This window comes from Clarias gariepinus, chromosome 23 (genome assembly GCF_024256425.1).
Source record: "Clarias gariepinus isolate MV-2021 ecotype Netherlands chromosome 23, CGAR_prim_01v2, whole genome shotgun sequence".
Lineage (NCBI taxonomy): Eukaryota > Metazoa > Chordata > Actinopteri > Siluriformes > Clariidae > Clarias > Clarias gariepinus.
The window spans coordinates 13,134,514-13,150,147 of NC_071122.1; the positions used below are offsets into that span (position 1 = coordinate 13,134,514).

At 35.8% G+C, this 15,634-nt stretch overlaps 1 protein-coding gene across 1 annotated transcript; it reads right to left on the reverse strand.

Moving 5' to 3' along the window:
* Nucleotides 1-80: 80 nt before the first annotated feature.
* Nucleotides 81-9,323, reverse strand: isy1 (ISY1 splicing factor homolog). Its single transcript, XM_053483661.1, has 11 exons — nucleotides 9,254-9,323; nucleotides 8,993-9,015; nucleotides 8,824-8,875; nucleotides 8,452-8,517; nucleotides 7,824-7,866; nucleotides 6,240-6,352; nucleotides 5,819-5,936; nucleotides 5,611-5,733; nucleotides 1,651-1,769; nucleotides 1,401-1,487; nucleotides 81-1,124 (listed from the first exon to the last, which is right to left on the reverse strand). Exons 1-11 carry the CDS (start codon nucleotides 9,254-9,256, stop codon nucleotides 1,017-1,019), a joined length of 855 nt encoding a protein of 284 aa, XP_053339636.1. The 5' UTR covers nucleotides 9,257-9,323; the 3' UTR covers nucleotides 81-1,016.
* Between the last annotated feature and the right edge of the window lie 6,311 nt (nucleotides 9,324-15,634).

Here is a 15,634-nt window from a genome sequence, read left to right on the forward strand (position 1 = left end):
CACCACAAAGTATTCCTTCTACCTTAACTAACAAAACACCTCTCTGAAGAAAATACAACAACAAAAAAAATATCAACACATTTTTATAGAAAATTTTTACTGGTCCAAAACTGTGAGCATTGTATACAAAACATATTTACAAAGTACTGTTTGCTGTTGTTTATATTCAACACCATATATCCCCAAAAGTCAATATAGAGCAAATTCATCTGGACACCTGAAAGTCACAACCCATACATGGGTTTCACCAAACTGTTGCCAAAAAAATTGGAAACACCTGATCATCCATACAGGGTATCTCTGTATAGTGTAGCATTACAATTTTCTTTCACTGAAACTAAGAGGCTCAAACCTTGAACAATGCCCTTGTGAACAAAGAGCATATATTTTATATAGACTTGCTTTGCCAAGGTTTGAGTGGAAGATCATCAGTGGCCTGCACAGAGCCCCTAAGACCTCAACCCCACTGAAAGCCGATGGGATGAATTGGAACGCTGGCTACACCACAGACCTTCCAGTCTGACCTCACTAATGCTCTTCTGGCTAAATGATCATAAATCCCCCAGCCATACTCTGAAATTTTGTGGAAAACCATCTAACAGAAACAAAAATAATAATAACAGGAAAAGAAGACTAAATCAAGAATATGATCTTCAAATAGTAAATAAAGGTATGACCATCAGGTGTCCAAAGACCTTTTGCCATACTGTGTATTACAACAATTGGAAAAGTTGGTAAAATATGGTAATTATCATGTCATTAAAAACACTCCTCTTATAAAAAGAAATGTCACACGTCTTGGCATATACGAGTCACTGCAATTGCTGGTTTTGTGTAGATAGTCACTTGCACATCAAAATGAATTCTTGGATTCTACTTATTAGTGACATAGGTTGAAATTTTTGAATGGCAATATATACATTTACACTTAAATCACCTCAACTCCCACAAAATAAACCCTTGGACGCAGAAACTTTCATGTTGGAACTCCTGAGCCTGTACTCTTACGGGTAACATTAGAAACCTAGCAGCGCTTTCGCTTCTTCACTTTGTGCCATTAAGCTCTCACTGGCGTACTTCTGGAGCAGCTCCATCTTCTTTCTTCTGACCAAGGCTTCTTCAATCTATGGTAAATCAATTTAATCACAAATGGTTAGTTTTTTTTTTATTAAGCTCAAATTAGAAGAAGTGACACATAAAAAGTTAACTACATGATCACATTTTCTTACATTTAGATATTTATTTTTTAATTACAGATTAGAGTATGCAAACAACCTGAACTTTGTGACAAGCTATGCAGATTCAATGCATGATTCATTGTGATGCAGTATGCCAAAACCAAATGAAATTACTTATTAGTGACATTTTACAAATAATCCTCTAGGTCAAAGGTTTCTCACCTCTTTTTGTGATGGCACAGGTACATGAGCAATAAATGTCTGTGCACCATCCTCTCCCTCCACCTGTTCCCTCATCTCATCATCAGACTGCAAATATAAAAAGAATTCTAGTCAGAACATAGAACACTCATAAGCAATCAACACATCACCTAATAACCTATTTATTAATGAGTAATTTGAAGTACTTGATTGGATAAATGATGTCAGTAATAAGTAGTAATCAGAAGTAGTATTCTGCTTGTATCATTACCTCATCATCTTTGACAGCATATATATACTCTTCTTCTTCTTCCACCTCTTTCACCGCTTCACCCCCAGCTAAACGAGCTTCTTTTTCTGCTTTCCACTTCTCAGTGGCCTCTGCTATTGCTATAAAGAAAAATAATGACAATACATCTTTGTAACACACTGTTCTTATTGAGTATTCACCACACTTGAACATTTTTTTGACATTTACACTAAGAAAACTTGGGACTGATATAGATTTAAAAGTTAGGATTATATACCATGACTACACAAAATACTCCATAATACTAAAGTCAAAAAAATGTGGGACATTAAAATGACAACTAAGAAACCAAAAGTAACTTTTAAGATGCTGGAAAGATCAATCACTTAGATGGGAGATTGTCTTCCCTCACTCCACACACCTGAGCTTTATAGAACAGCGGAAAGAGAACAAAATCCTTAAGAGATTGCCAAAGCGCATTTCGGATACTCAGCAAACATGAAAATAGTTTCTCTTGTCTGACAAGACCAAACTTGAGCAACGTTAATGTAAACCTATCACATATCTTCCCATTTAGAACATTAAACCTATAGGGAAGCATAGTAGTGGTAGCATCATGCTGTGGTGATGCCCTTAATTCTGAGCAGTACAGAGTGCGAGTAATGCGGTTTGCAAGTGTTCTGCAAACTGAGCAAAGATTTTTAAGAAACTCTGACTTAATTTGACGCTGAGCGTCACATGATCACAACAGGGCCAATGATTTTTCTCTCTTTTGTGCTGCAGAATTGTGGGTAATCGTCTCCCCTGCTTGGTCTTAGTGCGCGTCTCTCACTTGTATAATCAATATCCGTGCGCACATGTACTGTTTACTATAACACTGTGACCACGTGTGCACGTGTAAAACATTTTATTTTGTTTATTTGTTATTATAACACATGTGCACACTTGTAAAGTTAAAGAAAGTCTCATTAGAGAGGTTAAAAATCCCCTTTCTTTCTCTCCCTGGGTCAGCATGCCATTATGTTTGTGCATACACGTAATTCTTCATATATTTTCTATATTGTGTATTTTGTTGTACAGTTATTTTATTTTTACTTTAATTTTATATTTTTTATTATATTTTATTCTTCCTAGTTAAATTTACCTGTTATTTTAGTTTTCATATTTTTTTCTTATTTATAGTCTTTTATTTTAAGGTCACGAGCAGTTGTCTAAGCATTTCACTGCATATCGTACTGTGTATGACTGTGTATGTGACAAATAAAATTTAAATTTGAATTGACACCATGTCTGTTAACACACACACACCTCCTCCTCTCGCCTTCACACACAAACACACACCCGCTCTGCTCTACACAGAAACACTGCTCTGACACGATTCTTTTCAAAGTTAAAGTGCAGGATCATTTGTTTTTTATTTTTACTTTTACAGCATTGATTCCGTTAGCATGCGTTATTAGCGATGTTTCTTGTCAATTTTTCAAAACAGTCTTTCTGTTAGTTTCTGTAACAGTCTATTCTGTTGCGTGTGTGTGTGCGCGAGTGTGCGTGTGTATGAGAGAAACTCAAATAAGAGAGGAGGAAGTGTAACTGTGTAAGACGAGAAGAAGGGAGGGTCCGATTCCTCCTCTCCTCTTACTTTAGCTTCACACACATACAAACACACATACACACACAGCCTGCGTGCATAAACGGAAACACTTACCCGTCTGGATTTATTTTTACTTTTCTTTAAAAGGTAAAGTGCAGGTTAATTTGTTTTATTCTTACTTTATATTTTTTATAGATTATTTATATGTATTTATTTTTTAAATTGTGGAATGGATAATTTGAATTTCCATTATTTCTTTTGGGGCAATTTTGATAGCTTTGATTTACGAGTGTTTTAAAATACGAGCCTACTTCCGGAACAAATTTTGCTCGTATTCCAAGGTTCCACTGTACCTGCTTATATGGTGCAAGATTTATTAATTCACTCATCAAACACTTATCACAACAAGTGATTGGTCACAACTACGACCAGTCAGTGCTCTAAGGGAAATTTACTTTGCTGAGAACTCAAACTACTTGTAAGCACAACAAGCACACCCACTCACACATTACAGGTAATCTGGAAACAGCGAGTATGACCTAAGATTGTGGAAAAAAATCTCCAAGCCTATGAAAAACATGGAAACTTCACAGACAAAGACCGAAGGAAGAAAACCCAACCCTGGAAGTGCAAAGCAGCAGTGCAAAGCCACTGCACCTAAGGACAAGATGGAAGGCACAAAATACAGTTTCAGTCTTCAAGAGACTTGAGAAGTCTTGTAAGGAATGAGCTGCATTTCATAATACTCTGCTTTAAATATTCTGCCTAATACATCTTAAATAAAATCCGTTTGCCATTTGGATGTTACGTGTCAATCAATGTCCTGAATGAAAATACTTAGGCTTGTCTATGAAGGTCACATGGTATTGCAGCATGTAGCAATAGACTTTTGTCATACCAAACCTAAATCGCTGCATGTCTGCCATTCAGATAATTATCCCAAATAGCAAACACATGGCAGGGAAAATGACCAGAAAGTCACAAGTTTCTTAATGGACACACAAAGACACCCTTTATATCGACATCATTACAAGGACTGACTGGTGTCTTTCCGTGGGAAGACAGTTTTCTTTTCTGGGGAAAATGTGCATGTGGACAATAAAGAAGTGAAATCCCATTTAGCAGTACAAGTATGAGAACTTCATGGTGGGAAGGTTTTTTCAGAGACACCAGACAGTCAAACTGGGTTTGTTGTTCATTTACCAAAATTGTGATGAAGCTTAAATGAACAAATCCTGTAGCAGTAATCCAAGATGATGCACAGAATCAAGTATTGTAATCAAATACCTTTTTGAAATGTTTACAGTAAATATAATATTTAACTATTATAGAGACAATCATTCACATTTTCATGCATATCATGAAACAGAGTGGGTCACTGTGAATTTACATATATAGGTCTAACTTGAGAGTCTACCAATTTAAAATGATCTACTTTAAATGCATTAAAATAGACCTTTTGTTTAATTACTTTTTGACAGACACAGTGAATTTTAAAATCAAATAATTTAACAATATAAAGTCCAATTATAATTCTGGTTGTACTTAAAGTAATGCAAAAGTCAAAAATAAGTTTATTAACTGACATAGGTAGTTCAAATTGAAAGTAAGTAACATAAGTAGAGAAACTTTTTCTCTAGTCAAAAGCTCTAGTCAACATAGCCTCCATCATAAGTAATGCATTTGCTCCAGCGATGAAACCAACGCTCGAATCCTGTTTGAAAATCCCTTTTGTCACAGTTGATGGTCTCCCACTGCATGGTTTGTCTTCAGTGCTGGTTTCCTATTCTTTAAATTTCTTCAATCATCATCAGTGCATGTTGTTCTTGTCAATAGTGTCACCTCTGTAAACAGGCTGCAGTGCCATGGGAGACCATTGATCAACAAGGGATTTTCAAAGAGAATTTGGGAGTCAAATGCATGGTTTTTGCTGGAGAGTATGTTGTGCTGTACCTTTGTATAGATTCAAGATTCAAAAGCAAAGTTACTCTACCAACACATTCAATTTGACCAACCTATGTGAATTAATTTAAAAAGATTATGTCCATTTTTGCCATACTTCAAGTACAGTCCACATATTTCATCTTTTAGATAAAATGACTATAAACTGATGCATATCAGTTCGAGATTTTTGACAAAATTAGATTTCTATTTTTAGCAGTGTCTAAACGCTCTACTGCTGAAACCTATGTGTGGATCTGTGTGTTTTTTTCAAACATCCAAGCTAACAGCTTTTTCTCAGTTACTAAGTGCACAGAGAACATCAGAAAACCCGAGTCCACAGCAAATTCTTCACTTCCAGAACAAACATTGCAGATTACATCACAGTACCAAATAGTTCCTGATAGCAGACTACATTTGAAAAAGGGCACTTGTATAACTTCTCATACCTTGTTTCTCATATTCTTGTTCCAAGGGCACTAACACACCATCGTCCTCATCCCGGTAGCCGTAATACTCAGCATCAATGTCTTTCATCAGCTCACCCCTCGTTTTTCTGGGTGGTGGCACAGCTATAAATGACATTATCAGGTAAAATTCACAAAAGCGAACAGATATGTTTAGGATATTCCTTATTGTTATAAAAATTTAACTCACGTTCTTTTTCAAACAGCTCTCTGACTCCAGGTAGGTCCTTTGCAGCGCCAAAATATTTGTAACCTCTGTTTCCTGGCACTTCCTTGCCCTCGTGATCCAGCATCTTTGGTCCGATTCTCTAGTGCACATACAGACAAAATTTATCAGTGAGAACCAACTCGAAGAAATTTCTACATATACACGGTTATAGCTTTAATGTACAGGAAGCATTTTAAAGTAATAACTAATTATTCTTAGTAAGTCATTCTAAGGAGCTATAGAGCAGTTTCACAAATGGTAGGCACTGCCACAAGGGGTCATTTAGAATAAATAAAGGTTTTCCAAAAAATTTTATTTTGCAATTAAGTAAAAAAAAAATTGTCAGAATTTCACTATTCTAGAAAGTCTATTTGCTTATACAGGGTGGATTTCAAAAATTTACCGCATAGTCAGGGCCTCCCAGTTCCTTGATCCGAACCTCCCAGTGGCCCTTCTCACGGAGAAGCTTGTTGATTTCATCATTCAAGTCACGAATCTTGAATTCCCCTAAACCAGCTGATTCATAAAAACATCGTCATTACATAATTTCACATTACAAGTGAGACATGCTTAGGCTCTGAATATACAATACACTTAACATTTATACTTAATTACCTAATTTCCTAGACTATAAGTCACACTTTTTTTTGTCACCTTGCTGGCCGTCTGCTTTATAATGTGAAATGACATATGAGTGAATTCACTGTCATTTTGTCACTAGATGGCACTCTTGGCACTCATGCCTTAATTGAAAATAACAGTCACACTAAAGAAGTAAAAGTTTAAAGTCAACTAGCCTGCTGTAGGGGGTAGCACAAAATTACCAATATTTAATACAAAATTCAATACAAAAATACCAGTAATTTGGTATATTACCAATATATTACCAATTCAAATTCTTAATCAAAAAGCAATTCGCTTAAGAAATCAATAAAAAGAAATAAATGAAAGTTACTAATGTTCTGGTGTGACATATAGTCTAGAAAATATGGTTGATGACTGGAAGTGCCATTTATAGCTGACTTTATTTATATAATTTATTAAACCGTCTCTTAACTTTTCGCAGTTTGAGTGTTATGAAACTATCATTTGGACTCATCAGTCCTTTACAAATCATATAAAGAGCCCAACTTAATACTGCATTTTAACAAAAAACTTTTGAAACGGTAATTATAAAATTACAAATTATGTGCGAGTGCAGACCAGCTTGTATGATGGTGGCAACACCTTTACAAGAGCAGCCAAGAGAAAAAAAAACAAAGACTTTTTTTTTTGGTCCTTTTCTGTTTTTTTCTTCTTCTCTTTTTCTTTGTAATTCTTATCATTTCTGTGCCTCTTTGCTCTTTTTGTGATGCTCAGCATAATTTACAAATAAACGTTTAGTCAATACAAGCATTTGTGGTCTTTTTAGTGTATCAGTATGATTTAATAGAAACCCTATGAACTATGCCTCCTTTTCTGTCACATGGTAAGGACCTCTGCATAGTATTGCCCTTGGCAGTGAGTTGACTGTATACTCCATTTACAGGTAATGGCAGCACACAAGCATCAGGATATGCACGCGGGCAGAGCCACAAAGCCCTCTCGTTAAATCCAAAATAAGACATTTGAGCTCTCACGCTCATCTTCTATACTGCTTTATCCTGTATTCAGGGTTGCGGGGGACCTAGAGCCTATCCCAGGAGGCGGGATACAACCTGGACAGGGTGCCAATCCATCGCAGTGGCACACACACATACACTTCGGGCAATTAGGGAACACCAATTAGCCTAATCTGCATATCTTTGGAATGTGGGAGGAAACCAGAGTACATGGAGGAAACCCACCAAGCATACGGAGAACATGCAAACTCCATGCACACAGAGACACAGAGGAAATCGAACCCGACCCTGAAGGTGCAAGGCGACAGTGCAAACCACTACACCACCATGCTGCCCAACATTTAGGCTTCTGTATTTAAAAAAAAAAAAAAAAAGGAAATAAATACCATTCTGTATTTGTGCCACCTTCTTTGAAATTTCACTGATGATCTAGAAAAAGAGAAAAGAAAAAGAAACAATTAGTGTGCACAAAATGATAAAAAAGCCTAATTAGTGAAATGTACTGATAACTCTACTTATTTTCACATCATCTTGTGATCACATCACAAGACTACATGCCAAACAACAAAGATGAAATTACATACTGAGGAAGTGAAAATATGTTTTATGAACTTTGAATTTTTGCATACATTCTGCACAAACTTGCAACACAAAGATTGATGCTTAAACAGGCATGTTTTCAAATAAAATCACGCAAAATATGAAAATATTTATTTGGTCAGGTGTTCATTAGGAACATCTGAATAACCTATTGCTAAACATCATTAACAAAAAATTGTCAATGGTTGCTGCCTTTTGCATGCACATATATTTTGTTTGGATTGCATGATTTAGAATAGTTAGAAACTTTTAGCAAATGTATGAGTTGACCATGCAAGTATAATCTGGATATTCTGAATCTGCAATCTTAATAAATAAATATGTTTTGGAAAAATTCATTATGCATAAACATGGCCACTGCTTATAGACATATAACAGTTGTAATTTAAAACATAAATAACAAACGTCTCGTACCTGCCGCCTCCACTTTTCTGCTTTCGGCAACTCATTGCATTCTGAGGCAAGATACGGTCGTCTCTCCTGCAAGAATGACACAAAGAAGGCAAACAAAGATTTAAAGGAGCCAATAGGAGTATACGGTTATAAGAGTTAACCGAAGTAACTTTATGATTTAAATGATCGCAAAAGCAGCTTTACAAAATTGTCACTAATAGGCAAGTCAGAGGTGAAAGGAAATAAGAAAGAAATGTCAAGAGGAATTAATAAAACTCAAAAGGTAAAACATTTTCTTCTGGATGACATCTGATAATACTAAGGTTACAAATCACCACAGAATAAGGATTACATGTTTATACATCACAGCACAAAGATAACTAATGATCTTACCTTCACTTTCCCTTCTTCTAGTTGGGCTTGTCGAAACCTGGCCAAGGCCGTCCTACAGAGAAGAAACAACGGTTAAACTAGTAATAAACAGGTTCTTTTGTAATATATCTACACTGAAATGGCACTCAGAATATGATATATTTTATGTAGTTCTTAAGTCAATACTTACATGGCCTTTTCTGCGTTTCGAGCCTGTTTTAAAAAACACATTGTTATGATTAACACTCCTGCAGTAGTAAGCTTATAGCATCGCATCATGTTAAGCTAACTAGCTAATTCACCAAGCAAGAGAAATAAGTTTAAAAATGTAAAAATTCTAAAGAATTACGAGCACAGAATCTTAAAACCACTCATTATCCGAGAAAATACAGCCACTATTTAATTATTCAACTTTCACCCATTTATTAGTTGTATATAAAAGAATGCTTACCATGGCTGGTTTTCAAGGCAGACACCTTACGAGCGTGACGGCACACAATTATGACGCACGACCCACCACTTCCACTGGCGCAGGAATATGACGCACGACCAAAACAAGACAAGGCTTCTTGAATTTACTCGTTTATTTTTGGTTTTTCGTTAAAATTTGTACGTTTAAAGAGACACGTTGCTGTGGGAAATTCCTATTATACAGAGTTTTAACAAATATATAGTTTTTCTTGTCTTTCGGCTGTTATAATTTCTTTTGCTTTCACGTTTTTTAAATATTCCATCGCCATCTTGTGGCACAAGGCTGACATTACATTATACGGCTACACTTTTTCCAATTTTTAAACATTAGGCCATGCTAATCTTCTCTGTATCTCTCCACTTATAGTGTATGCCCTACTGCATTCAAGACATTACATTTGATAGACAATACATTTTAAATTATTAGCTCAGTGGTTCAGGTGTTGGACCGCTAACCTGGAGATCCCCAGTTCAAGCCCCAACACCGCAAGGTTGCCAATGTTTCACCCTTGAGCAAGGTCCTTCGCCTCTAAGTGCTCAGATACATTCAGGCATAGAGCTGGCAACAAATAATTGCCACAGAAACAACAGATATATATCCGTCGCCCGAAGTGCCAGACGGGATGTAGACAAACCCAGCACCAAAAAGGTTGGCACCGTGGTTTAATGGTTGGTAGTGATCCCTGAAACTTCTGGGTCGAAGGTTTGATTCCCGCCTTGGCTCTGTACGTGTCGAGTTTGCTTGTTTTCCTTGTGCTTGGTGGGTTTCCTCCGGGTCCTCCGGTTTCTTGCAGATTAGGTTAATTGCTGTTCCCAAATTGCCCATAGTGTGTGTGTGTGTGTGGGGGTGCATTGTGATGGCTTGACATCACAGGATGTACCCCACCCTGGGCCTAGGGCCAAAATTTCTCCACAGCAATGTAAAAGCCTCATTACCATTATTGCAAGTCCTTGCAGTTGGTACTGCTATTGCTTACCAAGGGTGACACAACAAGTCACACACGCACAATTAGGTTTAAGGGGCAATTACTTTTTCACATAGGGCCAGGTAGGTTTGGACAGCTTTTTTTACTTAATAAATGAAATCATTATTTAAACACTGCATTTCATATGTCACATTTTTTTGGGTTATCTTTGTGTAATATAAAAAAATGTTATTAACTTAAGTGTGACAAATATGGAATAAAATATGCAATAAAAAAGGTGGACGTTTGAACAAGGTCCTTCACCCCCCAAGTGCTCAGATACAATTGGGAGTTTCTGTGGCAGTTACTTACAGGGTTATATATAGACGGATATATCTCCAGAGTAGGGAGTATCCGTTGCATCTGTCGTATGGCACATGGATAGACCCTATCCCCTATCTCCTATGTATGAGAGTATACTATGGTAAACTATAGTTCCATCCATAATATAGCATAGAATTACAGTGGTACTTTAAACATTACCAAAGTAGGCAACATATGACTTTATAGAATACCATCGGAGTATACTATGGCACTCCATTGGGTACCACTGTAATAGTCTGATGAGTAACCACACAGTGGCTACAAATCAGCAGGTATCTAATATGGTATGTTTGTACATACTGTACCATATTAAAAATGTTAGTAGGTACCACTGGTATAGCAAAGGGCCATAGTAGATAGCTGCTGAATGTTTTATGTAATTTTAATGTACTATGGTATTTATTTCACGTTACATGCACACAAGGATACTATTCTATATAAATATTACCATTATATTGCATAAACATGTATGACATATTTTTGATGGTACATGTTCCATAGTATCATACTATAGTACATGTACCATGGCAGAACCATGTAAAATAAGTATTATTGTAGTGTTAAAAAAAAAAAAAAAATATATATATATATATATATATATATATATATATATTGATGGAAACAAATTTTTAACAATATTTTAATAGAATTGTTTGTTGTATCTTTGGATTAAAATGGGGCAAAAATAAACCCTAAAATAATTCAAACCCCATAATGTATTTATTTACAGATTAGTATTCAAATGCATTTGTCATTCATAATTCCTGCCATGCCGGGATTGATAATTCTATAAGAGCTTAAGAGTATTCGTGCAACGTAATTGAACCAGAATAAATAATTCATGTATGCGATGCAGGGACTGAACAAAGGGCTTTCTAAAAAAGAAAAAGTGTTGACAAGGGAAAGGTCCTCTTGCAGGTGTTGAGAATGGGCCTTCACGCTCCGGGAGGGCAGACAAGACATTGACCCCCTAAAGGCTACTAATGTTCAAGCTTTTAATTTTAATGAAGGACTGCACCATCAGTTTCTGTACAGGCGAAAAGCAATGGTTTCTGGCAGAGTTTCAGTTTATCTTTGTGTAAAAGCATCAATGTATGTCACGTGACGTGTAGGCATGTTAAAGACAAAGAAAAATACTTTCAGGTATTATTTAAAAATAAAATGCAACCGCAGAACAAAACCAAGTACTTGTACATTCAGTATAACAAGCAAAAGTGTAAGGAAATAAAAATAAATACAAACTTTCCTGTTCATAAAGGAAAATAATATATGATCTAATCTAATTATAGAATTATGTTGCCACCATTGTCTATCTTTTCCTTTTCACGCTCTACATGATGGATTTGAAAATAATTGCAATTTCTGACATATTAAAACCAGCTAATCAGGAGGCAAACAGCCATGCCCTGGTAAAAGTCACTGAGATCAGTGAGATTTTCCATTTTAGTTTGCAACTGAAGCTTTTGACCTGTATAGTATTAGAAATATTTTCTGCACTGCCCTGCTGCCACCTGATTAGTTGATTGGATAACTGCAAGAACAGCATATACTGTATACAGTTCCTAATAACATGTACTGTACTACAAATGTACTGTATATATTAAGGATTTATATTTTTGTGTTTTTAAAGCAGTGTACACACTTTGGAGCTGCCATTGCATTGGTGAGCATTTGGAGCGAGCTGCCCATTGGCACTGACTGTCCTGCCAGCTGCAGCCATTTTCTTCTGCGCTTCCAGTTCAAAGTGAAGTCGGTGGAGCTCCTCTGTAACTACGGCCATTTCTGAATTCCTTGTTTGTAGAGTTTCGCTTGTCTTCTCGAGGTTGACCGTCAGATCGTGAAGCTTTTTGTCTTTAAGATGACATTCATGTTCCAGGTTAAGCACTTTCTGATGCAGCCTGGCAGCTAGAAGCCTGGTAGATTGCAACTAACAGATGGAAAGATCACATTAAAATATATTTTAAAAGTATAAGTGAAATATATGTTTTTCTCAGTTTCTTGTTTACAGTCTAACATTTTAAAGATTGATAAAAATGGGTAAATATGGAAGCTATCCAAAACAGCTATATAACCACCTATATGACGACCATCTATATTGTAAAATATCTGCCAGAAATCAGAAATATTGTATATTATAAAAAGAAATATATATAGCAAGATTCATCATAATGCCATATCACTATATATGTTTTAAACACAATGTAAAAAAAATATATCTTAGAATGTAAAAATATCTTAAAAACAGGAAAGTCTATCTAATGTTTTTAGATAACTTTTATTAATAAAAATCTTTAAATTTCTTCCTAATTTTTTTTTATTCTATCTATTTTTAGAAATAATAGTATAAAACAAGAAAAACTAATTAATGGGAGGTAAGAGAAAGGGCTATTATATCCTATTATTATAACAGTTTTTGCTGTTTACTGCTCTTATGTATATCATACTTTGGGAAACTTTAAAAGCTATTTTAGAGAACTGGTTTCCATGCTGTAAATGCACAGTGCTGTTCACTTATATTAATTTCATAGCTTGATAATTTCATCTCATGCAGAATTTCATTCTCAGTGACACCGACATGGTAGGGTATGTCTCAATGTCTAAAACAGTTGCAGTAGTGATGCCACTGTAGTGCCTTTATGCACCCAAATATATTTGCATACATAAAATCTCTTATTATTTGTTATTATGGATGTGTCATTTTTTATTTTTAACTTTAAATTTTTTAAAGTTAAATCTTAAGTTTAAGTCTTAAGTGCTTGACAAATGTACATTCATATAATAATTTAATAATAAATGAAAGATGCATTCTACAGAGATGGCTTCTTTATTATTGTTTGGTCTTTTTTTACACTTTTTCTAAAGGTAAGTTGTGGCTAAAACATTACTTTGCATGCTTAAATATGCTTGATGTTAGATTTTTGACTATGTATAATAATATTATACCTGAGCAGACATCTCAATCGATGATGATTTGAGCTCTTCAAGCTGCTCGACTCTGGCTTCACATGCTGTAAGAACCTCGATTAGGGTCTGGTTAGCCACACTACCTTCCTTTTTACAGACATAACTGTCAACCCATTCCAGGTTGGGATTAATATCTCCAGACCCATTGCTGATTGTATTAACCTTCACACGAGTTTGGGGGAGATTTGATTCCTCTTGAAGGTCTTGTAGTGGTGTGATGGTGGACTGATTGTCCAGTTGGACCTCTAAAACATTAGAATTAGTATCCTCGTATCCTGCCAACTCGTTCTGTATATCATACATGGCAGAAGAACCCCACTCCAGATGTCCAGGAATCAATGCAATATATGAGGTATCTCCTTGAGGGCATGATCCAACTGGGACATCATCTGTGGAGCTGCCCGCATCCACCGAATCAAAATGGGTGTTAGAATCTTGTCCTAAAGGAGTCCTTTCTAACGCATCAGTACATTCTTCTGATGGCAACGCTACATATCTTATAGCCGTGGAGAGGCATGTCTCTTTGCATGCGTCTTTAATTCGGACTTCTCCATCACCAGGACTTCGACTTTCACTTATCTCTTCCATTTCTACTAGTTCTCTGATTGACTCCAGAGGTGAAGAATGGTGTAGATGTGCCAAAATTCCTGGGTTGTCCAAAGGCTGGCCTGAAAGCACTTCAGACAGCTGATTGTCCTTGGTTTTGCTGTTAGTTTGAGCATCCTTGATCGGACATGGACTTCCTGAACTAATACTGAACATATCCTCCAAGTCCTGACGGAATTCTAAGGTGTTGTTTTGACATGGTTTCTGATCTTGCAGACTTTCTTCATCTAGAAAGTAACAGTTTTGTTCTAGGGATCTAGATGTCATTGTCATAGCATCTTCCAGTCGTCACATAACACAAGCCTGCAGTAAGGTCAATAAAAACCTGAAGACATTATACACTATTTTAAACTCAATACCATCTGGTAATACCTACCAGATGCATTTATTAAATTTTTTATGTATTATTTGACAATTAAATGCAAAAGACAACATGGACATTGACTTACCTTTAAATGGAGCAATGAGTATCATGAACCTAATGGCTCTTCAGCACCACTCATCTCATTCAACGTTTGGCCAAGCAAGTGACCTTGGCGTTGAAAAAATGAACACCAGGCCATCAGACTCAGGTTACACTGAGCTATGTGTCAATCCTCACCTATGACTGTTTCAAATTCACGCCATCGGTATACCATTTTAGCTGTTATACCAAAAAAATCTATAACAGACATAGAACAAGATGTATATTTTGGCTTTTATTGAGTTTGATAATATACCACTTACTTACATGATTAATTAAACCCTTTTGTAGTGCTTCTTTACTTAAGCTTGTAAATTTCAGTTAGATTTTTTTTATTTGAGACTTACATAAACATTAACATTGCATACATTGTATATGGTATGTTTCATACTACATATTAAATTATTCACTGATGAAATGAATAGCTTGAAAATAGCACTTCCTCAAATATCCCAAGCACCAACTGTTACATGGGAAGACTCCCCTATGCTTATATGCAAAATATTTTGTTAATGCATAATCATATTGCATCTTTTAAATGACTTAATCAATATTCACTTACCCTGTGTGAGATGTCCTTTCCCCACCACAGTTTAGTGCAAAAACAATTATGATGAGATAATACGAGATAGCTGGGGAAACACATATTAGACCACTTTTTTTTCATGTGCATAATCATAGTGTGAATAAGTAGTGTTGCTGTGAACATCCCAGGATCATTTTCTTCAGTAAATATCCCTATTACTATTTTCATTAAGAAAAATATAGAATATTTTATCCAGCATAAAAAATGTCACTGAACATGAGAATGTGTGTTTAGATGTTATCTAACCCATGATCATTTCACTTGCATGGTTGGTGCTGTTCATATATAATATATAAATGTCCAAATAAAAGTGACACATATAAGTGCCTCTGGTCTGTGCGCGGGTAATTTGCATATTCTCCCTGTGCTAGGTGGGATTTTTTTTGGTGTTCCCAAGTTCCCCGTTGTGTGGTGTACCCTGCTTTGTGCCTATTGTCTCCTGGGACAGACTCC